Below are 15,330 nucleotides of genomic sequence, written 5' to 3' on the forward strand. Positions count from 1 at the left end.
TTATCTAATCTTAAACTACCTATATATGATGGACCACATAGCTTGAACAAATTTGGTAGCTAATGTTTCAGTTAAATATCTTTCGTCCGAGCAGTCTGTGCTCTTAGGTAGGTAGAATATAGCTCACCAGAGCACACGTGTTTCGTCCTTGTGCATAGTTTTATTAGTTTATCTGAACCAAAGATTAGAGTTGGCTGTTATAACAGGTTGATGATATGTCGTCAAAGATCCCCAGTTTGATCATTAACCTTGTAGAGGTCACATACTTTACCCGATTATAATTAAACTATGCAAGTACATTACTCTTAAAACAAATCTCGAGGGTCCTGAAATTATAATTTCAAGGATCAAGAAAAAAGGTCACTTGGTCCTATCAGAAAATCCTTGTTTTCACATTAGATGCTAAATGTTCTACTTGATCTGGAGGAAACCCGGTCAGAATATTTGTCTTAAATATTACCGAGGTAAATTTTGAAACAGGTACATTTTGGATAAAAAGCGAGACCACCTTCACGGGGGAGGAACTGTTACACGAGACTCGGTTGTGGAGGATATCATCTTACAGATTTAGGATGCTTCTGTTATAGCATTCGGAGGATAATAATAGCTGTCGGTATTTTGTTTGCCAAAGATGTGGTAAAGATTTATCTCTTTTTCCAAAAATAAAAATTGTTTTTCTAGATCAGTGATATGCACGTCTGTTGAGGCATGGCTTAACCTGCGAAACACAGTGTATTGATGTCAATAAAGCGTTTTATGAAAAAACTCGAAATTTTGATAGAAAAATGTCTAAAAGAAATTGATTAAAAGATATTCCAATCGTATTTCACGCAATTTGCATTGATTAAAACCCTCTTCAAGCATGGATTTATAATACGAGGTAGAAAAGTAAGATCTTCTGTTGATCTAATATTTCGTGGTTTAATGTTGCAGTTTAACAGGATATGTTACAGTTGTGGGGTGCTGCTTCTGAATGTGTTACAGATTTAGGATGATACTTTTTCCTTCTTCAGGATTCTGCTGTTAGATGTAAATACTGCTAAACAACATTTATTTTGTCATTTGAGGCAGTCAGACATGTACTAGAGTGGTGTTGCTGTAACGACGTTTAAAACACAGGAAAGTCCACCTATCGGAAGAAGATGTCGGTTGTGATATGTCAAGAATCACATATGATGAACAGTTGATGATACAAGTTATGCAGAGCAAATCTCCCATCCCTTTTCCATGCAAATTGACCGATCGTTTGAACAATCTCTAAATACATCGGTTGTTAAATGTTTTTCATAACCTCTAAATAAATCACCAAAGATATCGCGGAGCGAAATCGAAAAGTGTTTTAAGTGTGTATTTATTTATATTCACATAGATTAATTACTTTCGTTCAAGTCTAAAAAGAGAGTGAGTTACTATGTTTATAAGGTAACTCCTAATTTTGAACAACCCGAATTTAATGACTGCTCGTGCTCGCGTTTACGCAATGCCTACAGTCCTGAGACATGCCTTCTAATGGCGCACATTCCTGAAAAGCCCTTGACACCGTCATACACACAAAGACAAAGACGCATATACTGTCAGATGAAAATCCTGAAACATTATACATTTTAACTATGAATTGCGTATAAAATCCTCTGTTAAATGATTTAGGCTCTTAACTGTGACCAAACAGATTCAATGCCTCAAATTAGCCTATTTGATTGTGCATATCTGCTTGTAGGCAGCTACGAGCCTGCAGGCAGACTATGATTCGATGATTGTTCCAACAGTAAACACGTATACATGTTTAACAAAAAAGAATCTTTTGTTATTTGAAATAAAGTTTTATTGCACTTGTGCGAGTTGTCGTGAGAAAAGCCAATTAGTTTCTTAAGTTCTCCATTACCGATTCCGAAAGGATATTTTCTTTTAAGCTTATTAGTAATTGAAATCGTTGACAAAGACACGCATTGCCAAGCTCTTCTGAAGGTAGGGCACATCGTTTGCTAGCTTAATACATGTAGCATAAACAGGTACTATTTATGAAAGAACAGCTTATTAAAGTGCAAACGACGATTCAATGCGAATTGGTGATTATGGTATCATATACATTATACTAGCTTTCCATTGAAAATGTTTATATATCATTTTATTATATATAGCTGTTGAATCAGATTCAGAATTTCGAAATTAGAAAAAAATGCACTTGGTATAATTTATTTGTTACATCTTACAAAAAATCCCGCATAATTCATGATATCTAAATTTTATTTGCTATCCTGGTATTGTATATTGTCAAAATGTATTCCAAAAAGTATCATCCTAAATCTGTAACACAACCAGAAGAAGCACCCCACAACTGTAACATTCTATAAAACCACGAAAAATTAGACCAACATTGATTTTTCTACCTCGTATTATAACTGCATGCCTAAAGAGGGTCTTTATCGATGCAAATGAGCATAAAATATGGTTGAAACATATTTTAATCAACTTCTTTTAGATAATTCTCTATCAAAATTTCGGATTTTGTCATTAAACGCTTGATAGACATCAATATACTGTGTTTCACGTGTTAAACCATGTCTCAGCAGACGTACATACCACTGATCTAGAAAAACAATTTTTACTTTTGCAAAAAAGAGATAAATATTTACTATTTTTTTGGCAAACAAAACACCGACAGTGATTTTTATCCTCCGAATGCTGTAACAGTAGCATCCTAAATCTGTAACATGATATCCTCCACAACCGATTCTCGTGTAACAGTTCCTCCCCCGTGACCTTGTCAAATGAGGGGTCACAGATTTGTTCAACGGTACAAGATACAGAAAACATTGATACTCGAGACATTATTTACTACCTGTTCTGAACGAAACTTGGCCAGAATATTTGTGTAAAATCTAGGTCAAATTCGAAACGGTGTTAGTTTGGATTAAAAACTAGGTCACTAAGTCCAATCGTAGAAAATCCTGATAAGGTACTATTTTAAGCTGATTTGTATAAACCTAGATAGAATGTTTGTCTTTGTGAAATCTTGGCCGAGTTCGAAGCTGAAGAGACTTTTTCTACTGAAAGTATGGATTTCGCAATTTATTTTTAGATAAATTTTCATTCGTTGATGTATTTAAGAGACTTTATTTTCTACTTGATATATAATAAACTTGCCAAGTTTCAATCTGGGTCATCCGGTGTATACAAGTAGGTCACTGTGTGTCAAATTATAACACCTTAACTGAAGATGCAACTATAAATTTATGACAAATGTTTCTTTTGCGAAGCTTGTATGCAAATATTCTGATACACATTTATTATCATTCGTTAAACCCGCTCTATTACAGTGACTTTACCTGTACAAAGAATAATTAAAATCTGACATGGTGTTATCATAACAATTTAGAAAGTAAAACTATATCAGCATTCAATATGACTGAAAAACTATACATGTCTTACTTTTCATGTTTTTTGCTATGCTAGTTAAACTATACATGCCTTACTTTTCATGTTTTTTGCTATGCTAGTTAAACTACTGATACATGTCTTACTTTTCATGTTTTTGCTATGCTAGTTAAACTATACATGTCTTACTTTTCATGTTTTTGCTAGGCAAGTTTACTTTTACAAATGGAACAGCCTTTCCTTATACCCTTTTTTATTATTAGCTCACCTGTCACATAGTGACAAGGTGAGCTTTTGTGATCACCCTTCGTCCGTCGTCCGTCGCCAGTCCGTCCGTCCGTGCGTCCGTCAACAATTTCTTGTCCGCACGATAGTGGTTTCATTTATGATTTTATTTTAACTAAACTTGCACACAACTTGTATCACCATAAGATCACGGTTCTTTTCTTGAACTGGCCAGATCCCACTATGGGTCCCAGAGTTATGGCTCCTGAAAGGGCCAAAATTAGCTATTTTGACCTTGTCTGCACAATAGCAGCTTTATTTATGATTTGATTTTTACCAAACTGGCACACAACTTGTATCACCATGAGATATTGGTTCCTTTCTTCAACTGGCCAGATTCCATTATGCGTTCCAGAGTTATGGCCCCTGAAAGGGCCAGAATTAGCTATTTTGACCTTGTCTGCAGAATAGCAGCTTCATTTATGACTTTATTTTAACCAAACTTGCATACAACTTGTATCACCATAAGATCTCGGTTCCTTTCTTGAACTGGCGAGATTCCATTATGGGTTCCAGAGTGATGGCCCCTGAAAGGGCCAGAATTAGCTATTTTGACATTATCTGCACAATAGCAGCTTCATTTATGATTTGAATTTAATCAAACTTGCACAAAACTTGTGTCACCATAAGATCTCAGTTCCTTTCTTGAACCGGCCAGATCCCATAATGGGTTCCAGAGTTATGGCCCCTGAAAGGGCCAAAATTAGCTATTTTGACCTTGTCTGCACAATAGCAGCTTCATTTATGATTTGATTTTAACCAAACTTGCACACAACTTGTATCACCACAAGATCTTGCTTCCTTTCTTCAACTGGCCAGATTCCATCATGGGTTCCAGAGTTATGGCCCCTTAAAGGTCCAAAATTGGCTATTTTGGCTTTTGCAGCCATATAGAGACTTCATTTATGGTTTTATTTGACACAAACTTCCAAAATATCTTCAACAACAATAAATCTTGGATTCCATGACAAATCAGATCCAATCATAGGTTCCAGAGTTATTTTATATCTGATTACCTCCCCTGATTGGAATCAAAATGGATTTATATCAGTAAGTACTTACAGGACTTATTTGAAATTTCATTATTGTTATTAGTTGGACTGAGACAAGCAGGGTAGATAACTATGGACTGGTTTTATGTCAAATTACCTCCCTTTATTTCAAATTAAAATTGTTATATCTCCATAACTACTGAAGATACTGATCTGAAATTTCATTTATGTCAACAGATTTATTTGGCAGATCCTTCTTTTGTCCACTTACAATATTTTTTTTATTACTTCGTTTTTACTTTACTATAATTAGCTTATTTTTAGTAACTTTTTTATTATTGGCCGTAGGGAAAACAAGAGACCAGTTTTCGGTGGTACAGCATGAATGGTACCTCCAACTTTTAGGTGTATCTCAACATATCTATACCTTGTAAGATTTTTTTTTCTTTTAGGTTAAATTTCTTCCCGTTGTTGTTCCTGTCTTTTGGACTTAGATATTTTTTCTGAGGACCTTCTTGTCCTCAAGTGCAGTGATATCAGGTGAGCGATATAGGGCCATCATGGCCCTCTTGTATAATACTTATTGTTCTTGCAACCGCTTTGCCGTATGAATAATGAAGGTGCATGCCCAAATCCACGAACAAAATATGTGCCCCAAGGCACAGACACACGTCGACACATGCATCAATAGATGCCGTGATATTTGCATGCTGGTATGCTATATATATATATATATATATATGTTGTATATAAATTGAAGAGTATGACAAAGGACCTGCTAATATATTTATATAGCTATGAACTTATCACGTATATATGTATGGTAGTCTACTAGTTTTTGAACAGTTAACGATTCATCAAGGAAGTTTTTATCAGTGGTCACAGAGTACGTCTCTGAAGGAAAATGTATATATCGTACGAACAAAATTAACGGTCTCCTTGCAGTAGCGCTGTTAAGTCAGGTAATATGAAAATAATTTGGAATAAATTACTGCCGTATTTCACATTTTATATATTTTACAATTGATGTGATCTACAGCTTAAATGATTGTGAGGATTTCTTTTAGAATTAAACCGCGGAGTGACACTATAGATTCTAAAACCTCTTCTTCTCTTCGTATTGAAAAAAGGTTGTGTAGTTTCTAAATAAATTGTTTTCTAGAGGAAACATTGGTTAAAAGTGTAAAAGGAGACTGTTTCGAATATCGGGTAAAGAAACTAATTGGCATTAACACAACTCAATTCTGATACTTTCTGCAGGCTTCAGGTGACACATTATTCTAATCGGCAGTATGACGTGAAGATTTTAGATTTTAAACCACGTTTTAAATGTTGTTCTAAATTTCAGCATGTTTGTTGCCATATTATTCACCTGTATTGGTGTGCTACATGCAGAGCCGTTCACTATCATAAATGAGTTCCCAGGCGGCACGGAAGCCTCGTTCACTGTGCATGCAGACCATGCTATACACGGATGGCAAGTCCGCCTTGTGTTTGATAGACCAATATATCAACTAAAAGTAAACACTTTTTTTTAAAAAAAATAATTCTGATAAGGGAATGCTATGTGTCTTTTCACATAGTATGTGTTAGTTTCAAATGCAATTACTTAAAAGACGATTTCTTCAATCGAACTGACTATTTACGCGGCAGCCGTGCGAATTATTTCTTTTGGTCACGACAGCCGTGCGAAAAATTTCTTAGTGACATGGCAATCTTAGTCGGTTGTTCCATATCGCCGTACCGTAAATCGTACCAAAAAAAAATGAATAAATAATGCCACTCAAATCTTATACTGAGCAGGATGGATTATATGATATTTTCTTCAAAATTCCGGGCCTTAAATACATCAACGAATGAAAATTTATCTAAAAATAAATTGCGAAATCCATACTTTCAGTAGAAAAAATCCTTTCCATAGGTCTCTCCAGTGGTCCCTTACAATTGCTGTCGTGCGAATAATTTCTAAGGGACACATCTGCCGTGTGAATAACGAAGTAGGGGCACGGTAGCCATGTCCGTAATATATTATTCGCACGGCAGCCGTGTGTATAGCCTCGACATTCTTCAGTGATAAAAGAAAAAATGAATAAAACAAACCTGGTTTTATATGACAATAGGAATTTATTTTAGTGCATTTCATAGAGGTACATATCAGCTATTAATTAAAGGGCATTGCAGTGTAATCTACTTGTACAGTTTCGAATCAAACTATTGTAGGAGGATGCTTTTTATCAAGAAAATATTGACGGAAGGACATAGTAATGTCACATGATCGCATAGGTTTTCTATGCTTTCATTTGGAGTGCGTCTTTAAAATGTGTTTTTATTTACAGATATGGGTTGCAGACATTGTATCACATACACCAACGGAATGGGTTGTTCGAAACAAGGAATATAATCGTGACGTCTCACCAGGCAATGACGTTACTGTTGAATTTCAGTACTTTTACTCAGGGGATCAGGTGCCACATGGAACATATACAATACAAGGTCGATAATTTTTCTTATTTAAATACGTCTCTTTTCACATGTTTGACGTCATGAGAGTATACAAATAAAGCCATGTCTTGGACAGGTATTACACTAGTTTCAGCGGTAAAAGCTAAAATATGATAAAAAGATGTGTCGTTCCGAAATGAAATTATTTATTTTTTAACTTAATGCTAAAATGTTCGATAGAGTCTCTTTTTTAATTGTATGTAAATATATTCACGTAATATCCTCTATTTAAGGAATCACACAGCTAATTTGTCAAACTAGTATTAGGAAAGAAGGTTTTGTTGTACGGGATCACTTCGACTTTTCCCTCAATAAGTTGTCCTGATCAGAAACTTGTTGTGTTACAAATTCTAGTCACGGTTATGTATCTAAATTCAGAATACTTATCACAAACAGACCTAGCTTCTACTCCCATTACTTATTTTGGAAATGAATATGATTTTACTAAGTAATATGTAAAAGGCTATGTATAGAACGATAAATTATGTAATACTGACAAAATCCTTTCGGAGAACATATTCTCCTCCCACCCCCTTGCTCTATTCGACCAAGGTCGACAAAATCCCTATTTTATTGTTCCATTCATATCTAAATGTTCACTTTATGCCGTTCAGAATAAATAATAATCAATTTATTTATTTTTTTTTTTTCATTTCTGTTCATTTTCGTTTAATTGTACATTTATAATCTAAAAACTATTAAAGGCTGTGGATTTTTTGCTACATTTTTAATTGGTAATTCCCTTTCTGTAGGTTTTGAACTAACTGGATATGGCACTACATTTGCAAGTAATACGGCTTGTAAGTTGTTATTTTACGTCATACGAATTTTCCATTGCACGTTACTATATCTTACAGAAAAAATTGATACTGGATATTTCAAGAATATATGTTAAAGCAGTATCTAATCAAATGATTATAGCGTCTTTTCTTTCATATCTCGCAACGTAGTACCAGTTGTGATATTGTTACAAAACGTGTACGTGTAACATGCACATTTTTAAAACTGAAAGTGAGCGTAGGGCTGCTACTGCTGCTTTGTTTCAAATAAGATACAAATTTATATGATTTTGTACCCTCATTCCATTCCTTAGGTCAGTGTATTTGAATAACAACTACAATCCCCTTCGTAAAAAGAATCTTTGAAAAATGTTTTTGATGCACTTTGCGAATAGCTTGTCCATAGACAGACAACAGGTCATGCTTCAGCAGCCTCTCGAGAAACCCAGTGCCTCTTTTTCAGAACAAGAAATATATATATAAATGAGCCGCGTCATGAGAAAACAAACATAATGGCTTTGCGACCAGCATGGATCCAGACCAGCCTGCGCATTGGTCAGGATCCATAATGTTCGCTTTCAAACCCTATTGCAATTAGAGAAACCGTTAGCGAACAGCATGGATCCTGACCAGACTGCGCGAATGCGCAGGCTCAAATTATGAATGGGATTTCTCATGAATATTCATATGCTAAATTCGAATTCGAATACTTGTAAAATATTTATTTGCGTTTCTCCTATAATTTGGTAACTTCAGCTTTATTAGATGTTCAATGGTAAGAAAATCAGAACGGGTTCTTTCAGTAAAAATTTAACATATTTGTTCCGATATGTGTATTGATAGCAAGTGTGCGACTTGCAGATTCTTTAACACATTTTTTAATACATTGTAGTTGATAAGATGTGATTATTATTTTGCAGTTAAAAATAAATATCTACTGTAGATGTAACTGGCACAAAGGCTCAGTGACGTAACTCAAATAAAAATAAAAATAATGAGCACGGAATATATAGTACATGTATATGATAAATCACTTATTGCAGATTCGTATCTTTCTGCAACAGCATCCAGCATGAGATACAACTACAGTGAGGCTCTTGGTTTATCAATATTATTCTATGATGCACAGAGGTCCGGCAAACTTCCGACCGACAATCCTATACCTTGGCGTGGTGACTCCGCCCTTAGTGACGCAGACAATAGACATGATCTGAGTGGTGGATGGTATGATGGTAAATTCTTTTCTCCATTCTTTAACAAAACTGAATCAAGAGTCCGAGATTATAAAACTGAAATTTGAAGCATCTTATTTTGCTGATATGGAATTTAGTCTTTTAACTGAAAATGTGAGTTGTACTTCTGAGGTTGGACTACAGACTCAGTGTTATAAACCACATTGAAACGTCTGACAAATCGATGATTGCGCTAGAAATATCTTCCTTAGCTCTGTAAATTGTAAAACGTTCCAGATATAAATAACTATTACATGACCCTTCTTATCATTAAATTGCCCGTCAATATTTTTTTTTGTTTTTGTTTTTGTTGGGGTTAACGTCGCATAGACACAGTTATAGGTGATATGGCGACTCTCCAATTTTGGTGGTGGAGGAAGACCAGAGGTGTCCCTCCATGCATTATTTCATCACGGGTGGGCAACTGGGTAGAACCCCACTGACCTGCCGGCTGGATGGCTTCCTCACATGAAGAATTCAACGCCCCAAGTGAGGCTCGAGCGCACGTCGATGAGGGGCAAGTGATTTGAAGTCAGAGACCTTAACCACTCGGTCACGGAGGCCACTGTCCATAGTTCCTGCTTTATGGCCAGTCTATATTCAAGTAATAAGTAAAATAATTAAAATAAATGAGTGAAAATTAATTTCTGAAATCATGTTATAGATTAAACATTTGATGAATGACTTGTTGGTCAATAGTCACTGACTCTTTGACAAGTTAATGATAAGTATGTAATGCTTTTCCTTTCTTTCTTTTTTTAAGAGACAGCTTTTATATCTAGCCTTGTAGAAGTTAAGTGTTTATCATTTATGATTATGATAAATAAGTTACCACTAATTTTTCAAATTAAAACAACTATATTTGATAATTTTTGAAGCCGGCAAACATATAAAGTACAACTTTCCGATGGCTTTCTCGACCTGGGTGCTAGAATGGGGTATGTTAAAGTTTGCGGATGGATACAAGACGGCTGGACAAGTCAATATGGCGTGTGACATGATAAGATGGCCTCTGGAATACTTTCTTAAAAGTTGGATCCCGGAAAAAAATATTCTCTACGTCCAGGTAAACAACTAATCATAAAATTGATTTGTAAGGAATTAATTAAGGAGTAAAGTATGAAATCATTATCTTGTTCAAGTATTGACTTCTGTTGTCGAAATGTTCACTTTGGAACACGGCAGTGGTTAAGAGTAGGTTGGGTGTGTATCATTCACCGGTTTAAACTTCCTAGTGAAGTTCGTTCAAATACTTCTCAGTGATATCCGTTCCAGCGCTTCTCGGAGATATTCGTCTGATGTTCCCTAGTGATGTTGGTTCCAATGCTCCGCAGTCATGTTTATACATGTTAATTTTGTTCAAAGATCCAGCTTCGTGGTTACATGGTAAATTCTTTCTTCCATTACCTTGTAAAGAACCGGAAATCAGTCACCAATGCAGGCATACCAACTGTCTTTTAACAAACAGTAAACTGGTACAGGATTTAGCCAAATCATTTGAAGTATGTTTCAAATCATCCGCTGTTCAAATGCAGGTCGGGGACCCTGATTTTGAAGACATTTACTGGGGTCGGGCAGAAAATATGAACATGTCACGTCCTGCATACAAAGTGACAGAAAGCTGTAAAGGTAGTGATGTTGCTGGTGACACCGTGTCAGCTTTTGCCGCCGGATATCTCGTCTTCAAGCACATGTGCTCAGGTAATTATAAACAGTTCTGGAAAGAATTTATTCCATTATGGAGAGGTGATAGCTGTAAAAAGCTTGTATCAAGTTATTTTTATACGTGATCGTTGTATATACATAAGTATATATTTTAAATTTATTCTGTCAGTCAGAAAATGTTTCATGTTTTCTTGTTTGTACCACTTTAATGTCTAAAGCTAGGCTAACCATGCTGGACACGATTAATTCTGCCTTTGCGGCCAGTGTAGGTTATGATTAGCCTGCACATTCGTGCAGTCTGATCTTGATCTGCATTGTTCGCCATTCAGTCAGTATCATTTGGTAAGCACCATTTTCAACAGTTATTAAGCCAAATTGTATTACTAGTATTCATAATTAATCAGATGCAGTCTTTGCTGATAAGTTACTAACTGCGGCGAAAAGTTTATATACCTTCACAGTCAACAATCGTGGACGTTATACTGATTGCCTGACAAAAACTAAAACCGCTTATGGGTACGTATCTTCATACACTTATGGCCTCGTCTCACGTGAAGTAAATATATACATACCATTTCCTAAATATATTTGAAATTCGTATTTTTTACGAAAGATCTTTTGGTCCAAAATGAAATCCAGCAACATTATCATCAATGACAAGAAATATATTATTTATGTTAGCAGTGAAAATAATACTTAATATGATGATGATAATGATGACGATGTCGTCTTCGGGGTCGTTGAGCCTACTGCAACTGATAATAAGGGGCTAACACAAATGACTGTGTGCATTTTATAGCAAATACGTACGTTCTCCAGGGTTGTCATAAATATAGAATTTAGACAAAATGCCCGAGAAGTCCAGTGTTGAGCTAAGCCGGGTTGAACGTTAGATTTATACTCTTTTGAATACAGGTCAAGTTTTGAAAATGATGAAGTAGCCCTGGCAGCAGTTTGGATGTACAAGGCCACACGTGACAATACATACCTGTCATATGCAAGAGGACATTATCCCGGAGGTACATCTTGGACGTTCTCATGGGATGATGTCAACCCAGCGGTGGCTGTAGGTTTTTTTTTCTTAGTTTGATCTAATTATCCCCATAATAAAAGAAGAACCAATCAGAAAACAGTGTCATATTCAATGTCACGATGTTACAATTTTCAAAACGAGGTCATGAAGTACCGTATACTTAACCCCATTCAGCACAAGGATATTTTTTATTAAAAATGGTAATGTTTTTTGCAAAATAAATTCTGAATTGAAAATCATAGATAATAGATAGATATTTTATATGAACTATATCTATGGATGGTCCCGGTGTAACGTAAAAAGGTTGAACTAAGCCCACTCTGGCTGATTTAAGGGTTTGATTATTGACATTGAAATAAAAGTTAATTAATGACTAGTCTCTTTATCTTATAATGCTCTAGCTGCAGTGTTGAAAATATTTACCATGATATTTAGCTAATAAGGTCCTTTTGTAATTTCAGAGTCTTCTTTGGAGAGAAAATTGTTAATTTTGTGTATTATTACACTTGTTCTGCAAAACAATACCGTAATATTGAATGTGTAAGTGTCGTAAAACTAAATTTCAAAATGCTAATAGCATTTGTCATTCGACTATTTTTTTTATCTGATCTTCAAATTTCACTCTGTAGCCCGTTTAGGTGTCCATATCTAGCCAGTTCTTAGCTGTTGAGCGTTTATTTTTAAACTTGAAGTGAAGATGATAAAAGAATTTAAAAGTATTCCTGCGTACTGACACATTACAGATATATTGATGTTAACATTCATCTGTTTCAGTTATTGCTGTACGAAGAAACTAGACACAGTGTTTATAAAAGAGATATTGAATCCTTTATAAGAGACTTTTTACCTGGTGGGAAAAGGTATTATACACCCTGTGGCCTTGTCTGGGTGGCTGAATGGGGAACCAGTCGATATGCAGGTCAGTACGGTATAATGTTTTAAGTATAACAAATAAGAAGAAAATATTCTGCATTCCTGGGGGTCTTATACCAGTTATTATTTATTCAAGATTAATATATATTGTCATTCAGTATCATCAACAGAATATTATCATTAACGTAAATTTAGTCCGATATTCAATAACAAGATACTGATGTAAATTTGCAATTTATGTCATTCGTTTGTAAAAAAAACCCATCACACTCATTTCTTCAGAAATTTTCACCATTGTCTTTATATTATGGATCTGTTATGACAATCCGCAAATTCCGTTCGATTTCTTATTCTGGTCTGTTATTTCGGCATTCGTCGGTTAAAAAATAGCCCATAAGAGCAATGGCTTCCGTAAAAGCCGGAGAATGCCGAAATCAAACACGGAGAATGCCGAAATCACACACGGAGATTGCCGAAATCACATACGGATAATGCCGAAATCACACACTGAGAATGCCGAAATCAAATACGGAGATTGCCGAAATCACATACGGATAATGCCGAAATCACACACGGAGATTGACAAAATCACACACGGAGAATGCCGAAATCAAATATGAAGAAAAACGTGATCGAACGGAAATTACCGATTGTCATAATGGGTCCACTACCTTAAGGACAACACCGGCTTGGTCCGAACTAACTACTTCAAATAGAGAATATAGCAATGTTACCACTTTTTCAATGCGCCATTTTATGAGTGTGTACATATATTTGAACAGCAAACGTTGCGCTGATTGCTCTCATGGCAGCGGAAGAAGGAATCCAGCCTGACACCTACAAAAAGTGGGCATTGTCACAGATAAACTACATTCTAGGCGATAACAAACTACATATCAGTTACATGATAGGCTTTGGTAACGCTTTCCCACTTCACCCACACCATAAGGGAAGGTAATATATCTAATATTTTATAAATCAAATTAATGTTTATCAATTCTGACATTAAATTCGGTCTTCATTTTGTTCCTACATACTGATAACTCTAAAAGAGTCAAACTGTAGCTATTATATCTAAATATTTTCTTTTCTGTGGTTGATCTAGATCTAGATTAAGTAACGCACCAAAGGTGTGATCTCACTTCCTAGTTATACGTAAGGTCATTTTGTGCTGCTTAGCAACCATTTGCAATACGAATGACGTTACCATGATAAAACATCTTTTTAGAATTAAATTATCAGTGCATGTCCAACAAACGTTGACTGGTGTTTTGAAAACGCAAGTGGTCCTAATCCAAACATATTGTACGGAGGACTAGTGGGAGGACCTGATCGCAAAGACAACTACAGTGACAAACGGGAAGACGAAAAACAAAACTCGGCAACATGTGATGGCAATGCTGCCTTTCAATCAGCACTGGCTGGTACGTTAGTAACATCGATCATAAATGAATAGATTTTCGAAATGCTAATTTGGAATACTCATATGTTATATAAGTGTTTAGTGAACTTTGATTTCTTATGCAAAACGAACTTAGAAAAACATTTATCGCAGGATTTGGAATACATGTCTACTTGAAGGTATTTTCCAGTTTACATGGAACTATATATATCTTGTAACACTGGCACAATTCTAATTTTGAAAAAAAATGTTAATTACTTTGTCAGTCCTGATCTTTTTGAATGATTTATTTTTCAATCTTCGTTATACGTGAAAATATTTAAATAATATGCAAATTACTTTGAATGCAAATACTCATTTCATGCGATCTAATATCTCACGATATGTCTAAATTCGGTTTTCGGCAATTGATAATCTGATTTCGCGTTCTGTCAGTATAAATATATTATGTTCTTGTTTCTTTCTATAGTCACATAAGCAACTCTTTAAAGGTATGGCGTTTTTGTTTTTGAAATACCGTCGTCAGTAAGAACGACTAATAAACAGGTAATGTTATTTCAATCTGTCTTTTCTTGGACTGAGCGTTGTTTTTGTTTCTTATTCTTTGGGACCAGACAAAAATAGCCAGAGTAATATTATATAACATTTTCCGCTAGGGTCTCGAGGGGTGTGGCATGACCTCTCTTTAAAATACTTAAATCAAACTAAGTCGACTATCATTTCTGTTCTCACAAATGGGCATTTTCTCGTTTATTTTTCAGGTTTGGTTCACCTGGCAGTTAGAGATAGTTTACCAAGAGCTCCAGATTCACGCTGTTAATATATTTTAAAGAAATAAAGATTGATGCATAGTATTGTCTTTTTCTTCTTTTTCTTGGCAAGCAAATTAGTCGATTTCAAAACAGATTAGTTGACAAGAAAAACAAATCTTGCGAAATTTTCTAAGTTTGCTTCAATTGTGTTGATTGTAAACGAGCTCTTCTTGAAAGTATAACCTAGCAAGTAACAGAAAAATTCTCTACAGCAACAGTAAATTCAGTATTTCAGTCGTCTCAACTTGTTACCACTTACTTAGATAATTAGACATGTCTTTGTGAAGATTTGTTAAATGTAAGTAGACAGATAAAATGTAGACAAAGACCGAAAAGCAACAGTCGTGTTCTGAAGACTAAGTCCTATGTAAATCTTCAAA

General features: G+C 35.2%; 1 protein-coding gene across 2 annotated transcripts; it reads left to right on the forward strand.

Annotated features, from left to right (window-relative positions):
* Nucleotides 1-5,520: 5,520 nt before the first annotated feature.
* On the forward strand, nucleotides 5,521-14,989 carry LOC123527976 (endoglucanase E-4-like). 2 transcript variants are annotated; one of them, XM_045307718.2, is made up of 13 exons: nucleotides 5,521-5,614; nucleotides 6,001-6,172; nucleotides 6,989-7,145; nucleotides 7,907-7,954; nucleotides 8,977-9,165; nucleotides 10,044-10,231; nucleotides 10,701-10,866; nucleotides 11,235-11,346; nucleotides 11,746-11,896; nucleotides 12,638-12,782; nucleotides 13,519-13,690; nucleotides 13,979-14,160; nucleotides 14,900-14,989. In XM_045307718.2, exons 2-13 carry the CDS (start codon nucleotides 6,002-6,004, stop codon nucleotides 14,956-14,958), a joined length of 1,740 nt encoding a protein of 579 aa, XP_045163653.2. In that variant the 5' UTR covers nucleotides 5,521-5,614; nucleotide 6,001; the 3' UTR covers nucleotides 14,959-14,989. The 2 variants fall into 2 exon arrangements, with proteins under 2 accessions (XP_045163653.2, XP_053378705.1); XM_053522730.1 differs by having other exon boundaries at nucleotides 8,998-9,165.
* Nucleotides 14,990-15,330: the final 341 nt, after the last annotated feature.

The sequence above is a fragment of the Mercenaria mercenaria genome, chromosome 14 (assembly GCF_021730395.1).
Source record: "Mercenaria mercenaria strain notata chromosome 14, MADL_Memer_1, whole genome shotgun sequence".
Taxonomy (NCBI): domain Eukaryota; kingdom Metazoa; phylum Mollusca; class Bivalvia; order Venerida; family Veneridae; genus Mercenaria; species Mercenaria mercenaria.